The 15,094-nt window shown below is 47.1% G+C and overlaps 2 protein-coding genes and 1 pseudogene across 2 annotated transcripts; all 3 read right to left on the bottom strand.

The window, feature by feature from the left end:
* Positions 1–5,386: 5,386 nt before the first annotated feature.
* On the bottom strand, positions 5,387–5,791 carry LOC136544466 (uncharacterized). Its single transcript, XM_066536622.1, has one exon. It carries the CDS (start codon positions 5,789–5,791, stop codon positions 5,387–5,389), a length of 405 nt encoding a protein of 134 aa, XP_066392719.1.
* Positions 5,792–8,423: 2,632 nt separating this feature from the next.
* On the bottom strand, positions 8,424–9,759 carry LOC136542492 (uncharacterized). The gene has a single exon (XM_066534962.1). The coding sequence runs from the start codon at positions 8,953–8,955 to the stop codon at positions 8,620–8,622; it is 336 nt and encodes a 111-aa protein (XP_066391059.1). The 5' UTR covers positions 8,956–9,759; the 3' UTR covers positions 8,424–8,619.
* Positions 9,760–9,917: 158 nt separating this feature from the next.
* On the bottom strand, positions 9,918–14,515 carry LOC136542493 (adenylyl-sulfate kinase 3-like; annotated as a pseudogene).
* Positions 14,516–15,094: the final 579 nt, after the last annotated feature.

The following is a 15,094-nucleotide window of genomic DNA, read 5'->3' as shown; positions in this document are numbered from 1 at the left end:
CAAATAAAGTGATGCATACATTTGTTAACTCAAATTGTGATTTGGATTTCCATTTGTTTTATGTTATGCTTAACAACTCTTTTAAAGAAACACACCATAAAGTAATTACTATTCAAACCAAAGGATAAATGTGTAAAAAGAGAAAACTAATTCTATTTTTATATATAACAAACTACACCTATGTTGATATACAAAATAGCTAAATAAATTCCTAATATATATAAAAGAATGTGGTGGGCCTCATATCTAAAACTCCAATGAATTTGGTGCACCCATTTTGAATTCAAATACCCAAACCAAATTTGAATTCAACTCAAGGAAGAAGAAAAAGAAAACAGAAAAACGAAATGAGGAAGAGGGCCTCGCAGCTGGCTCAGCCTGCTCGGCTTCGCGGCCCAGCCAGCCCAACCGCGCCCACCTTGCACCGGCGCGCGCGCGTATGCGGCCCACGAGCTGGCCCAGCACGCCTCAACCGCCCGCGCGTTTCCCCGTTTCACTTGCAGCCGCTGCCACCGGGCCCCACGCGTCAGCCACACTCCAGCACAGTGTCGTCTTCCTCACCCACGCCTCAACCGCCGCACGACCATGACCCGACAGCGATGGCAGGGGCAGCCCAGGGGGTCACGCTCGGGGCATGACCCTGTCCCCCTTGCGCCGCGCTCACGCAACCCCGCGCCACCGTCTGATGCGGTGCACACGCCTCCACCACACAATGCCATTCGCCATGGGAGCTCGGAGATTCGGCTATAAAGCCACGGCCCTCGATTGCCCTAGCGCTCGTCCCATTGCCCCGCCACAACTTGGTGGCCAACCACTTCACACTGAGAGTAGAAGGCTGAGGAGGAGTTCGAGAGAGGAGGGCGGAGCCACTGCCAGGAGGAGGACCGGGAGCACGCCAAGGATTTGGAGCACCGCCGCGGATCAAGCCGGAGCGGACGACACTGCACGGCACTGCTTCCGGAGCTACACGGCCACGACCCGTCACTGCACCGCCATCCTCTCACCCTCAACACCGACGGTGAGCTGTTCACCGCTGAGACCTCCTCCTAAGCCCCATGGACACGAGCACGCACGGGCACACATCGTAGACACGCGCACGGCCATGGCGAAGCCACCGCGGCCGCATCACCGTAGTAGAAGTGACGCCACCGCCTTGGCTGGCTCCTTTTAGCCGCGGAAGACGCCACGCTCATGATCAGGGTAGACATAGGTCACTGGAGGACCCCGGAGGCCACACCGCGCCACGGCTGGAGCACCGCCGCCACCGCGTCGACTCCACCGTGGCTAGGTCCACTGGGAGCGCCTGGCGTCTCCTTGTCTCACCCGTCCTGTTCGCTGGAGCCACGGGTAACTCACGCGCATGTCCACGACTGCCCTGACCATCTTGCCAAGCCCTGAAGAACCGACCACCGCTCGTCGGTGTACGAGGACTGCCGCCGCCACAGCCAGCCAACTGGAGCCATCCAGCCACCACGTTAGCTTCACCAGGGCACCCACCATGGTAAGGCCAAGATGATACTCACCTTAGTTGAACACCCGCACTGCTGCGGAAGCTCACCGATGAGCACCGCCACGCCGATCCGCCGTTCGCCGTGGCCAACGCGCTGGAAAGCCCCGGCCGCCACCTAGACTCCACTATAGTGTTCGCCATGGTCGGGGAAATCTTTTCCCCACCTTAATTGAACACCAGCACCGCCATAGGGGCTCACCAATGAGCTCGCCGCCGGCAGAAGCATGCCGGGGAGGAAACAGAGGATTCATCCTCGCCAGCCACACACGCGCGTGCACCCGGTTCACGATGACCGCAACGGAGGAGATGAAGGGAGGACTCGGTCCACCATGGACCCTGTCTTAGGTCCATGGACCGTGAACCTACGTCCACCATGAACCATGCACCGTGAGCCAGCACTGTGGATGAAGCCTAGTAGAGGCCCATGGCTATGACGTGGCAGCATCACAGCTTGCCACGTGTCCGGCCCGGCCTGGTCCAGACCGGCCTAACCCGAAGCCCACCGGAGCCCGTTTGAGACCCAGTCCATGTTGACCATTGATTGGTCAACATTGACCATTGACTGGTCAACGTTGACCGCTGACCTGGCCCCACATGTCAGTGGCACAGACACTCTAGACCCACACGTTAGATGCTGACGTCACGTGGGACCCACATGTCAGTAGCAACACAGCCAAGGTGACGTCATGCTGATGTCACGGTGATGTCAGCTCCTGACGTCAGCAGCCCTGGCCCCACACGTCAGTGACCTGACCCGTTGACTGTTGACTCGCTGTTGACTTGATGTTGACTTTGGCCAGACCCACCTGTCAGTGACCCGAAAGCCCTGGTCCCACCTACCGGACTGATGACGCTGATGACGTCATGCTGACGTCAGCTGGACCCCACCTGTCAGTACCAGAACCGAGACGATGATGGCATGCTGACGTCATGCTGACATCATGCTGACGTTAGCATGCCACGTGGACGAGCCACAGCGTGACACATGTCAGCCCAGGATTAATTCAGCCTTTTCCATTTTTAGAAATAGATTTAATCTTCGGAAATTCATAATTAATTCATACGACCTCAGAAAAATATGAAACTAGGACCAAAATTCATCTGAAATCGAGCTCTACGCAATGAACCCATGTTTGAGTGCATTTGGCTCTTTTGAATTTTCACTGCTTCTTTGTGCTATTCTATAGATGTCGCTAACGCGACTATAATGCGATCGTTTGCAAAAACGGAGGAGAATCTGACGGACGAGGATCATGAGTACCGTGAGGAGTATGGAGATGACTACACTAAAGGTGCCACATCCCACCCAATCCCGTAGCACCTATTAGCATGGCTAATATATAACTACTATTGCTTTACTTTATTGTTGTATTCACACTATGATAGGACTTGCATGGTAGCATGCTTACTTGATGGCCTCTACCTTGACGCAACCTTACCCCTGCTCACCCTACTGTTAGGCTAGTCACATGCTCGATACTATATTTCGTTGCTCATTACTTCTACTACGCTTGCACTACATTGATACGTGGTGGAAACTGGTGTTATCTGGACTATGGAGAGAGTGCTGCGTGTGTGACTTAGGTGTGTGGAGGGTGAGGGTTGTGTCGATCAAGTTGGAATATACGACGAGCCTGGGGCAAGTCATGCCGTGTGGTGCTACCTAGGCACCCCTAGAATGGATACCTGTGGTGGGTAAATGGTATATGAGGTGGTCCTGGGTGTGAACCTATGATGGGAGGAGCCCAGGGTGGAGGTGTTGTGGTGGCATGATAAATAGAAACCCTAATGAAGACATTATGGCTTGGTCATCCCTAAGGACTTACTAGTACTCAGATTCACCGGGAAGCCTTACGTACCACTCGCCCTATATGGTGCGGGACGGCCGGACTACTTGGTAGGATATTGCCACTACTGCTAGGTTGATAGCGGATAGTGCGAGGGAGGTACGGGGTGCAGAGGATCCCCCACACCCTTCCGAGACTTCATGGAGACCTTGTGGACCCGGCTCATGACTCACAATTTTAGCCATCCCAGACTAGACTTGGAGTGTACCAGGGCTAAATGATACAGTGGCATTATCCTAGGCTAGCAAGCGACCGGAATCAGCCCAGTTGACGACGGTCAGCAAGGAAGGCGGATCTTGTGGTTATATAAAACCTCTATAGAGTGTATGGTTGATCGATCGATACATGTACCGACTTGTCGGCTATAGACCTTTCCTGGGTTTTGCTTAAACTAGATAGATGAGATGAGTCCTTCTCTTCTTCCCCCGTGAGAGAGTGTCGGTCGTAGCCAGGGGCTACGGGCCTTGAGACAGTGCCGAGAGGGAGTTGGCCTATCGACTGAGCGATGGTATGGTTATGGTATGGTTATGGTTATGGTATGGTGATGGTGTGGAGGTGGTGGTATATCGATCCCAGGATCAAAACCTGGCTCTGGAAAGGGAATGGGGTGGAATGTGTGTGGGAATGGTGTTAAAACTTGACCAACTATTAATATATATACTTGATATGCTACTGCATAGGAAACCCCAGCCTTATAGGTTCCTTTGATTATAACCAACTTGCATCCAATTTCCACAAAGCAAATGCTCATAGGGTTGGGAGTGGCCAGTATAAATCGTACTGATAAATTTTGGCACACAGGTTCTGCTGAGGAGTATAGCTCCGAGGAGTTTTGATGGTTGAGGGGTTCGTGCCTACGCTCGAGTTTGGCGATCTTATCTTCAAGCTATTTCTGAATGAATGCTACTTTTGATTCCACCAATGCGGCGATATAATAATTTATGTAATTCCGCACTAATTGTACTATGATATTATCGTTGTATGGATATGATATTCGACTAGAATTTGGGTAATATGATCTACAACGGTCTTATTACACTTCGACGCTGTGGATTTCCCTTCGCGGAAATTGGGGTCGCTTCATTGTGTATCGTCCTCTTTCTGATTCCACGTTTGTCCCAATGTGTACCTAGGTCCGTAATGTACCTCGAACCAGTGTACTATGGCCACTGCCCCTCGTCTAGGTAAGGCTCGAAACAGGGAGACCAAGTAAGTACAAGGCTGTCAACACTGAACTCCCACGGTATCTTGGTCTCGTAGGCAAAGTTGCGATACTGAGATGCTGCAACATAACGAGAACAAGGAAGGTGGTACTGTTTGGTTCTCCCACATCTGTATGAAAAATTACTAAGTACCACAATATAACTCCTTGATGGTCGGACCTCACCATCGGACGTTGTACCACCCCTTTTCGTGACCTGGTACTTGTTGGTGTTGTGATCAAAACATTTGACATCATGTGTGAGAGCCCTTTCCTTTGCCTTCTCTAGATGCTTCAAAGGTTTAGGTGCCCATGCCTAATTATTCCTCTGTAGTGCCATTGCTTGAGCGTGTCTCTCATTAAACCATGCAACCAACCTATAGAAGGTGAATGATATAATGGCATTGACGGGCATGGCACGTACACCCTTAAGCACACTATTAAATGACTCAGCCATGTTACTAGTCTGAAACTCATACCTCCATCCACCATCGTCGTAGGCTCTTATCCATTTTAGGTTCTCTCATCAATCCTCTCAGCCACTGCCTACCTTCTCCATTTGTTGTCGTTTTAAGCAGCTCCAATTTCTCCTTAAAGAACGACACCTCAAGCATGCGAGCAACTTCCTCGAATAAAGGAAAGTTGTCCTTCGTACTATCATTTCGAAGTAAATTCTCGGCAAGGTGAAGAGTGCACCAATGGTGGTTGCAAAGGTGCATATCCTAGAATCTGCTCCTATACGACACTGAGTATGCCCTGGTGTCTATCAGATATGACACCAACTTCCCTACTAGGCCCAATGACATGTATCCAAACAAGACGCAAAAACTATCCCCAGCTGTCTTTGTTCTCCCTCTCCACCAAAGCAAAAGCCAAAGGAACCAATGCATTATCGACGTCACAGGAAATGGCTACCAATAGTGTGCCCATGTACTTGCCAAGCAGAAAAGTACCATCAATGGATAACACTGGACGATAGTGCCTGAAGGCCTCAACACACTGGGAAAAGCACCAGAATGCATGGAAGAATATCTGCCTCCCGTCCTTCCATGCATTCAGCTTCGGGATGTACTCGTAATGCATGCCTAGATTGGCTACTTTTGTTGCATTGAACATTGCAGGCAACTGCTCGTACCCCTCCTCCCAGTCCCCATATATCATCTTCCAGGTCCATTGCTTTGCCCTCCATGCTTTCCCATACTTTATGTCATACTTAAATATCTCCTTAGTCATCTACATAATTATTCTGACCTTCTAGTTGGGTTGATCCTTCAATGTTGTGTACAACCTTCTGTCAATGATGGTAGAGGTCAACTGTCGATGCTTCTAATTTAGATCTTTCTGGGTACAAGTGTGTGGACCTACAATTTTGGTGATCTTAAACCTCCCTGTGGCCTTCTATTTTCGAGCACAGACCCTCCAATTACAATTTGCATTCTTGCACACCACTGTGTAATGGCGCTCCACATAGGAGTGCCTCACCTTGAATGGTCTTTTACATCTCACAGAATATTCCTGTAACCACCTTCTCAAGGTGGGCAAGTCCTTAAAGACCATGCCCTTCTGAATTTCCACGATGTCACCAGTCTCAGGAGCCTCTAGCAGCTCATCATCTCTTCCTTCTCACAAACACCCGATGAGCTCCATTTCTTGTTCGCTCAAAGGTGCAACTGGGCGGTCATCATTAGAATCAACGGCTCTTGTTGTGCCATAAGGCCCCTTATCATCCGCAATATTAACATCCACACTGTTAGAGGCTATAAACCCTAGGTCCACGTTGATTGATGGAGGCACATGAGGACAACCATTATTATCAGGATTGTCTCCTGCAAGCACAAAAATGGATAGAATTGAGACAAAGGAATAGAATGAAGGAAGAATAACGAAAGCGAAAATGTTACTACGTCACTTACTTGGATGATTCTGGATCAAAGGGATCTCCTGAGGGGCAGCAACTCCATCATCGGACCGGCATTCTGCACGAACATCAGGACATACTCCAACCTCATTTGGGGTGGATTGAGCATGGGCACCAGAACCATATCTTCCACATCCACCTCGCGGTTGGATAACGGAGTGTTAGAAGGTGCCGGATTCTCTGGTTCTAGAGAGAACCCATGAGGGGGTGAATACCCATTAAGGGGTGAATACCCATGAGGGGTGGGATTATTGGACAACTTCTGCACAACCAAATCCAAACATTGAAACTCATTCTTCATGACAGTTTTGACATATTTGTCCCATTGAGCCTCTGATGTAATTGGGACCAACCATCTAAAAATACGGCCTGATTTACCATAGTGAAGTATCCCCTCAATTGAGATGCCATCCTCATTGAATTGCAATGAAACTCATCACGAGCACTACCAAACAACTCAAAAAACAACGATCGATCATCGAACATGAGAGGCACCCTTTGCATTCCAACAAAACTGACATTCCCAAACTCATCTTCCTCCACACTTCCTCCATGATACAGGGTGACTACGTTATCCATCTAGTTGGTATGCACAACATCAAAGTTATTACAAATTTAACTAATAAGGGTATAACTAAATTACATATGTAATTAAGTATCCCACTGTCTAAGTAAATAAATAAGTATCTAAACTACCTAGCTATCTATCTAACTATATAAGTAATTTTACTAACTACAGTTACTATAAGTACTACCTATATATAACTTAATTACCTAACTATCTAACTTACAAATAAACTAAATAGCTAAATTAACTATCTACAAAAATACATAAATAATAACTATCAATCAAACAATCTATCTAAATTACCTAAATATATAACCTCTACATAACTAAATTGTCTCACTAAATACCTAAATTAACTAACTAAATTACATCACTATATAACTAAATTAGCTAACTAAACTATATAAACTAACTAAATTGTAAAACGAAACTACAGAAAATAAAAAAATTACCTTACCTGAGTTGGTTGACGGTCGGCCGAGGGAGAGGGGTGGCCTCACAGGGCGGCCGAGGCGGGGAGGGGGGGGGGGCGACGGCGCTGCCAGGCGCGGCCGTCGGTGGTCCTATGGCCGGCGGGGGCTGCCCTCGCCGCCGGCGCGCGAGGGGGGGAGGAGGATGGGGTGACGAGGGTGGCCGAGGGAATGAACAGGGGCGCGGAGCTCTTCGGAACTAGTGTCGTGGCCTGCTGCGGTGGCACGGGCGGCCGGAGGTGGTGGCGCGGGCGGCAGCCGGAACGACGACAAAGAGAGAGCTCGTGCCGGAGTCGAGAGGAAGACGGCGCGCGGTATAGGTATAAGACCTCGGTGCCAAGATCTGTGGCTCCGAGGTCGGCGCTAGGGATCTTGGCTTCGAGTTCAGTGCCAAGATCGGTGGCTCCGACCTCGGCGTTAGGATCTGTGGCGCCGACCTACCTGCCACGTCAGCGCCACTTGAATGCCCCGTTTTCCCCGGCCAGGCATATTGGCGCCGAGACGTGTTACCTCGGCGCCGTAGGCCACGGCGCCGACCCTCAGGGTCCAAAGATCGATTTCCGTCGTCAAGGGGGTTAAACGTAATTTTTCTTAAAAAAAAGGCCAAATTGCAAAAAAAAAAAAAAATTGGGTCGTCGTAACTGGCTAACTGCTCGTCCCGTCCGACACGGCGAGTTAGCGCGTGGACCGAACTGGGCTAATAGGCTGACATTGTCTGAGGCCCATTTTAGTTATCGCCGGGCCTCTACAAGCATGGGGGCCTTTGAACATGCAACAATTTGTCCAGATTTTCTATATTACAGATGTCCACTAAAAAAGAAAAAAAATCACATTACAAAAGATGTTACATTATTAAAAGTTGCTCCCTCTAAAAAAGGTAAAGTACTGCGAAGACTGATGAAAGCCAAATGAATCATTTAGATTTTGCAGCTCACAAGAAACCTGAATATTTATCTATATCAAATCATTGGATATATACAGAGGTCACAAAAGAATTGGGCGTACAAGTTACACCTAATGGATTCTCCTGCACAAAGAAAAAAACAAACACAAGCACGGTCGTTGCATTCCGCAACCTATACAATTTATTATTCCTCGTCGGCAATCAGTCCTCCTCCGGCGAAGACATCGACGACGAGTAGGATGAGGACGACGAGCTGACCGAGAGAGACCTCCGGTAGGTGTACAGCACCGCGTCGGGCACCCGCGCCACCCACCCGCCGCCGCGGCCGGACCCTGGCAGGTAGTACTCCGGCAGCGGCAGGCAGAAGAAGGCGAAGAGGAAGTCCCCCAGCCACACGAGCTCCCGCGCCGGCGGCAGGAACAGCGCGCGCAGGACGTCGTCCGCGCTCACCCGCCGCCGCCCCGGGCGCGGGGGCCGCTGGCACAGCTCCGCCGGCACGCGCGCCGCCGCCGCCACGAACGAGACGCTGAACACCATTTCGTTGGCTAAGCTTCCGATCCTCGCGCGCCCGGGGGTCGGTCGGAGGCTTGCTTTGCTTGCTCGGTTTGGCTTCGTCGGGTTTTGTGTCGCGTTGCCGCGCGCGGTGTAAACCTGGGATAGGGCTTTTTAATCTGGTTGCGTCATTGCGTGGAGTGGGAATGTGGGAGGCTGAGAGGTGAGAGCCGAAGCGAAGCGAGCGCGCGGGAATTTTTACGTGTGCGCCTGTGCGGGCGAGGGTGATTCCCGTGAGGCAGGGGCGATGGCCAACCGGCGGCCCGGCGCCCAGAAGTCCCCGCCGCCGCGCGCGCGAGGAAGGCGCACGGCCCGGCGGTTTTGTGTTGGTCGTTTTCTCGTGTGCTGAGAGTGAGCGGGGTTTCCTTGGACTGCTGTACGCCTGTACGCAGCTACCGGGACATTTTCTCGTGCTGACGCCTAGCGGTGACAGATCCTGCTGTGCCCGGATGCATAGAACAGTAGACCACGGTAAAAATCGCACGTTGCAGCAGCACGCTGATGTAGTACTTGGCCAATTCCAGCGTACCGCCCTACCGGGTCCAACCTGTCCGCGGACGCGGAGCGCCGAGCGCATTACTCCCGTGAAATACATACGACCTTTATCGCAACGCTTGTTGATGCTGGCAAGCAAAACCACAGATCGAGCAAGCGAGGCAATCTAGTCATGACCAAAGTCCAGGTTGACTGAAGAAAAATATTTGCATTACACTAGTCGAAGAATTTTAGGGCTAGAATATGGTTGACGTCCTGGTACTGGTAACCTGCCACATGCAACACGCCACAGTCGGATGTTTCCGCGTGTCAATACTGAAACCTTGCCACACGCGGATGTTTCAGCGTGTCAATGTCAATACTGAAACCTTAACACGCTGTACATCTCGGCGCTGCAGAAAGTGGAGCATAATAAGAAGACAGCTTCTATTAACATTAGGTGCACCTTCCCCTGACAATGATTGCCACATCGATATTGCCCCCAAGTGGTTATCAGAATCGCAATACAAGTCATCTGTTCCAGAAGTCAAAGAAATCATGAACCATCTAGGCTCATCTGAAAGAAACTGCATGGAACTTGTGGCAGAGGAAGTACAGGAAGAAAATACTAGGGCATTGAGATCAATCTATGTAACTATATGGTAATAACTGCCGCGCTTTTGACTTATTCTGCGCTAGTCTTATTGAAATCTTCCCCGAATGTTGCTTGGATTCAGCCTACTCGTGCAGGAATCCTTTCTCCTCAAGATAAGTAACCACTTGCCCTGCCATGTCAGAAGGCGAAGGGCATACACCATCTACTTCCTTGATTTCAATCTGCAAGTAAAGCAAGGGAGTCAACGTGTATAGGTCATAAACAAAGAGTACTAACTTGATACCAGCATAGAAAAGAATCAAACATGATTTCGCTTTTATACCAGGTAAGCAATTTAACCATCTTTGTCAGCTATAAATATGACACTTTTAGAATGTTGTGAAGATTCTCATATACTTATTAGTGCCGTGGTGTAGCCAACGTTTGCTACCCACAACTGTCCTTCTATGCAAACAGCTAAACAGCCTGTTAAACCTACAAAACTCACCATGTTGCAATAAAAGAAAATGATAAAGCACACTCTCTTCTCTTAATCCGACCATGCATTTCCTATGACATTGAATCTCGAGTTTCAGGCTACCAATTTTTGATATGGACCAAAACCAACAGTTACATCACTTCAACATGTGAAGATGACAGAAACTCTAATATAATGATGTACCTCGCAATTCAGTGGTGCATCATAAGGGTCATCTATTCCTGTAAAACCTGCAACAAACCATGTTTAAAACTTGAAGTGTGACTAAACTCTATATGAGTTAAAAATGAAGATAAGCCTGCCCACAACGGAATTTTTGCAGTGAACATGTTTCTGTTCATATAAGATACCTTTTACAGTAGATGATTAATGGTTAAAACTTTCAGGCTTACTCATTTTCTTCTTTTCCATTTCTCGACTAGAGAACACTTTGAACTAACTTACAAATGGGCGTTTTGACACCTGAAAAGAAAATATTTAAGGGCCCTACCATGCACTGGCATCTAATAACTCCATGGTTCAGGTCTGGTCCAGATTCAAAACAAAGTTCAATTTATTTAAATTCAGCATTCAGAAGTAACATGATCAATGAGTGAGCAAATGTGAAAAAAGAGTATAGTAACAAAATAGAACCTACAAGTAAGCTTACACATTTTGTAGCTGCAACACCATTGGTCATTACAGTATAGCCAAGGAACCAAATAGAAGAATCTAAACATAGCATGTGGCCAAAAATCTGATTGCCCCAAGGCTACATTTGTAGTGTATTATCAGGTCCAGGTCAAGATCATTTTTGTCTTAGTCTAAAGGTGCTGGTGTGAGTGGCTGTTCTAAGGTTTCTTATACCCTTTTTCTTATTCTTAATATAATGATACACAACTCTCCTGCGTGTTAGAGAAAATAAAATCATTTTCACATTGACAGTACATGCATCATCAAAATTTGACCGTCAATGCAAAATCATATCAGAACTAAGGAGCTGCTTCCCAAAGAAAGCATAATTAGACTTAATTAGTATTTTAAATTGTTCTTTAGGCAGTGAACCTAACATTACAAAACAAGCCAGAAATGTGATTCACATTTAAAAATATTTCAGGTTTGATCCAATTTTGCTCTGCAGGAAGCACTAAGCACTTTAACTATTTCCATTTTGGACACCAAGCATCATATGAACCTTACCCTTTATTTTTCCTGCACGAGCAAGCTTATAGAGGCCCTTTGGATCCCTTGCTTCACACAATTCCAAGGACATGTTCAAGAAAACCTGCAAAAGTTCACAGGTCTTTGGCGGTAAACCCATGAGGTCGCTAAGTTCACTAAATATAAAACAAATAAAATGGATCTCTTACTTCAATAAAGCTACCATCAGACAACAATGCACGGCAAGATTCACGGTCTCTCCTATATGGAGATATCAAACTTGCAATACATACAAGGCCTGCGTCGGAAAATAACTTTGCTACTTCACCTGTCCAAAATAGTTGAAACAAAATGTGAACTGCAGAATGCTGGAAAGATAAAATAATGGCAAATGCAGGACTTGTTTATCATTCTTTTACTTTCATGGGAGTTTCTTTAAATATTATAGACATATCTATGTTGGCGAGACACTTTACCAACTCTCCTTATATTTTCAGCACGATCTTCAGCTTTAAAGCCAAGATCCTTGTTCAGACCATGTCTTAAGTTATCACCGTCAAGGACATATGCAAGCTTCCCTCTTGTGTGGAGCTCCCGACCTAATGTACATGCCAACGTACTTTTACCTTGGCAAGATGAAAAAAATGAAAAGAAATTAGATTAAAAAAAAAACCATCTAAAAAACTAAAAGTTTCGATTGGAAACACAAATGGCATTGGAGATTTATCATTTAATGTAGCCATCCTTTGAAAGAACAGAAAATAGATTCTGATTTTTTTTTTTTAAATGCAATATAAGTCCTGAAGATACTGTGAAGAGGGAATGTAGTGACAGTAAACAGAATAGGCATATGCCATACAAATTGGGGAAAAAATATATTACAGTTCTTTTGGAAACTTTGCATATTTACCTTTTTTAGACCAAAGACCATTGGTCCCGATTTATAGAAAGCAAAGTTTATGACCTAAGTCAGCAGGGGAAACCCCAACCTAATTTTTTATATATTTTTTTATTCCAGACCTGTTTAAATTCGCTCCCACGGGGAGTCGAACCCAGGCCTGCTGGATGCTACCCAGGTGCTCTAACCACTAGGCTAGAGACCCTTTGGCATAGAAAGCAAAGTTTAGTTCTGCTGGGGTCACCAGCTTACAAGAGATTCATCAAGGTGCTCAAGGCACTTCCCCTCTAAACTAAACTAAACCAATCTTCAAGAGACCAGCAGAGTAACCGCCCAAAAGAGCATCAATACATGTCAGCAAACTATGTAAGTACTACACAGCTTCAGTGCGCATATTTACCTTTTAAGAGCCTGAAAGTTATTTGTATGAATTTAAGGCAAGTGAAAATAAGGTGTGTAAATTATCCAGGCCAAAATGAATAGGTTTCTTATTGATAAATCTAGAACAGAGTTGAACTTATTTTCTTGAAACAAATAAAAGTTTTGGCCAAATTCGTGAACAAGATGGAAATGCACGAATGCAGAGAGAGAACTAGAAAGCCATTAGTCACCAACTGCAGTTGACATTATCTTAGCTTGGAAATTTAAACAATTGCATCAACAGTGCAAAAAGCACACAACAAACCAGTTCGAGAGAAAGCAAGGTTTGCTTACCTGAACCACTAAGGCCTGTAATCCAGACAACACAGCCTTTCTGCTTGAGTAGCTTCTGGCGATCAGTCTTGCCAACTGGGCAATCATGCCAGAAGATATTTGATGACTTTGGCACAGTGGATGACATTTTCAAAGCTTTCCCCTCAACTACAGTGTCCAGTTATATCATTCAGAAAACAACAAGAAAGGCTCCATTCTTTTCAAGGAAATGAAAAAACATGCAACTTCTGGCCCATCAATTAGTAGATTCTCTTCTCAATTAATAGCAGCTTTATTGAACATTTTATAAACAATAACAGAACAGATTGCTACGAGCAATCTATACAAATGAATTAGGCTGTGCTTTCTAATTCCTCGAGTCAAAAGTCACAATAGTAAATAGGAGTACAAAGCATGGGGTTAGGTCAGTAATCAGACAAACAGATCTAAACCAGTTTGGAAAATGAACTGGTAGGCAGCTTGTTGACGCGCAGAATTGTTTAAACCAATTCTCCAATCCTTCCCTTTCTCTAGACCCTTGATCCGGACATCGCGTCACTGTCACACTTTTGGCCCCGTGGCCTCCTCGGTCCTCCTCACGGCCGCATAAAAATGTCCACAACCGACCATCATTGCGCTCGAGGTAGAGTTACAAACCCAGAATAAGCATTTCGCCACCAACTCAAGACGATCAAGTGCAAAATTTCGCGGAAGTGAAGGAAATATGATTATGGGGTCCACTACTCCGAATAAATGGGACTAAATCTGGAATTTCGCTCAAATTTACACGCATCCGGCATCCGCATAACCCGATCAGCTAACAGCAAGCACATTGGATCGAATCGTCTAGGGGGGAAAGAGGAGGGTGAGAGGCGATACGTGGCTAGACTAACCTCCTGCGTGCTCTGGCTGCTCCTCAACAGATCGGTCGCCGGTGCATTCGGCGAGGGGGCGTCCCTCGCAGCCTCCTTCGCCTGTTACCCTCGTCCTAATTCCAGCCGCTGGGAGTCTCGGGAGGAGAGGGCGGGGCAGAGGCAAACCTAGATTCGCCGCGGGGCTCCAGTTCCGGTGCGCGACCGTGAGGCGCGGGCAACGACCAGGGGAGGGAAAGGTACCCCCGCCGCTGGAATCGACACGAGGATCGCGAGGGCACCACCACCCCACGCGCCGCGTTGCGGTGGAGGAGGCAAACGGGAGGCGGACAGTGGCACGCGCGGGGTGGGCGCGCCGCGAGGCGTGCGTCCATGGGCAGTGCGGTGCCTGGTGGGGCTCCGTTGCTGCTGGCACCGACGTGTTCTCTCACGAAGGGCTCTTTTGATTTGTTGCTGATGCCGAGGGCTGGCCAAGGCCCAAGAGCCTTCTCCATGCTGATTTGCTTATGTTTCTCCCAAAAAAAATATGATTTGCTTATACTAAGTAGAATTCTAGATTGAAACCAAACTAATATTTCTTAAGATCTATGAAATTATAAACTTATGCCTGTACTATAAAAACGTATTTCATAATTAATCTAATAATAATCATTCGAAAATATAAATGTTGCTATTTCTTTTTAGATTTGATCAAATTTAAAATTATTTGACTTCAAAACAATGAGAATTGCCCCTTTATAAGACAGAGTGGGTACTTGTCTTGGCTACAAAGAAGTCATGCACAACGATGGAGTCGTGGAGCACACAACCCAGCTGACATATTCGACCGGTAAAAAGGATGTCAAGCTGACTATGTCAACTATTAGTTTTTTTTAAAAAAAAGCGTTCACCTTGCTTGTTCATTTTTTCAAAGTGCTGTGACAACCAGGCATATTTGAAGAACATGCAAGTTA

This window comes from Miscanthus floridulus, chromosome 3 (assembly GCF_019320115.1).
Source record: "Miscanthus floridulus cultivar M001 chromosome 3, ASM1932011v1, whole genome shotgun sequence".
In the NCBI taxonomy this organism is placed as follows: Eukaryota; Viridiplantae; Streptophyta; class Magnoliopsida; order Poales; family Poaceae; genus Miscanthus; species Miscanthus floridulus.
This window is presented reverse-complemented; position numbering and strand designations above follow the sequence as displayed.

Bases quoted from the DNA above. Each gene is read 5' to 3' on its own strand.
- LOC136544466 (XM_066536622.1), bottom strand. From the start codon at position 5,791: ATGACTAAGGAGATATTTAAGTATGACATAAAGTATGGGAAAGCATGG.
- LOC136542492 (XM_066534962.1), bottom strand. From the start codon at position 8,955: ATGGTGTTCAGCGTCTCGTTCGTGGCGGCGGCGGCGCGCGTGCCGGCG.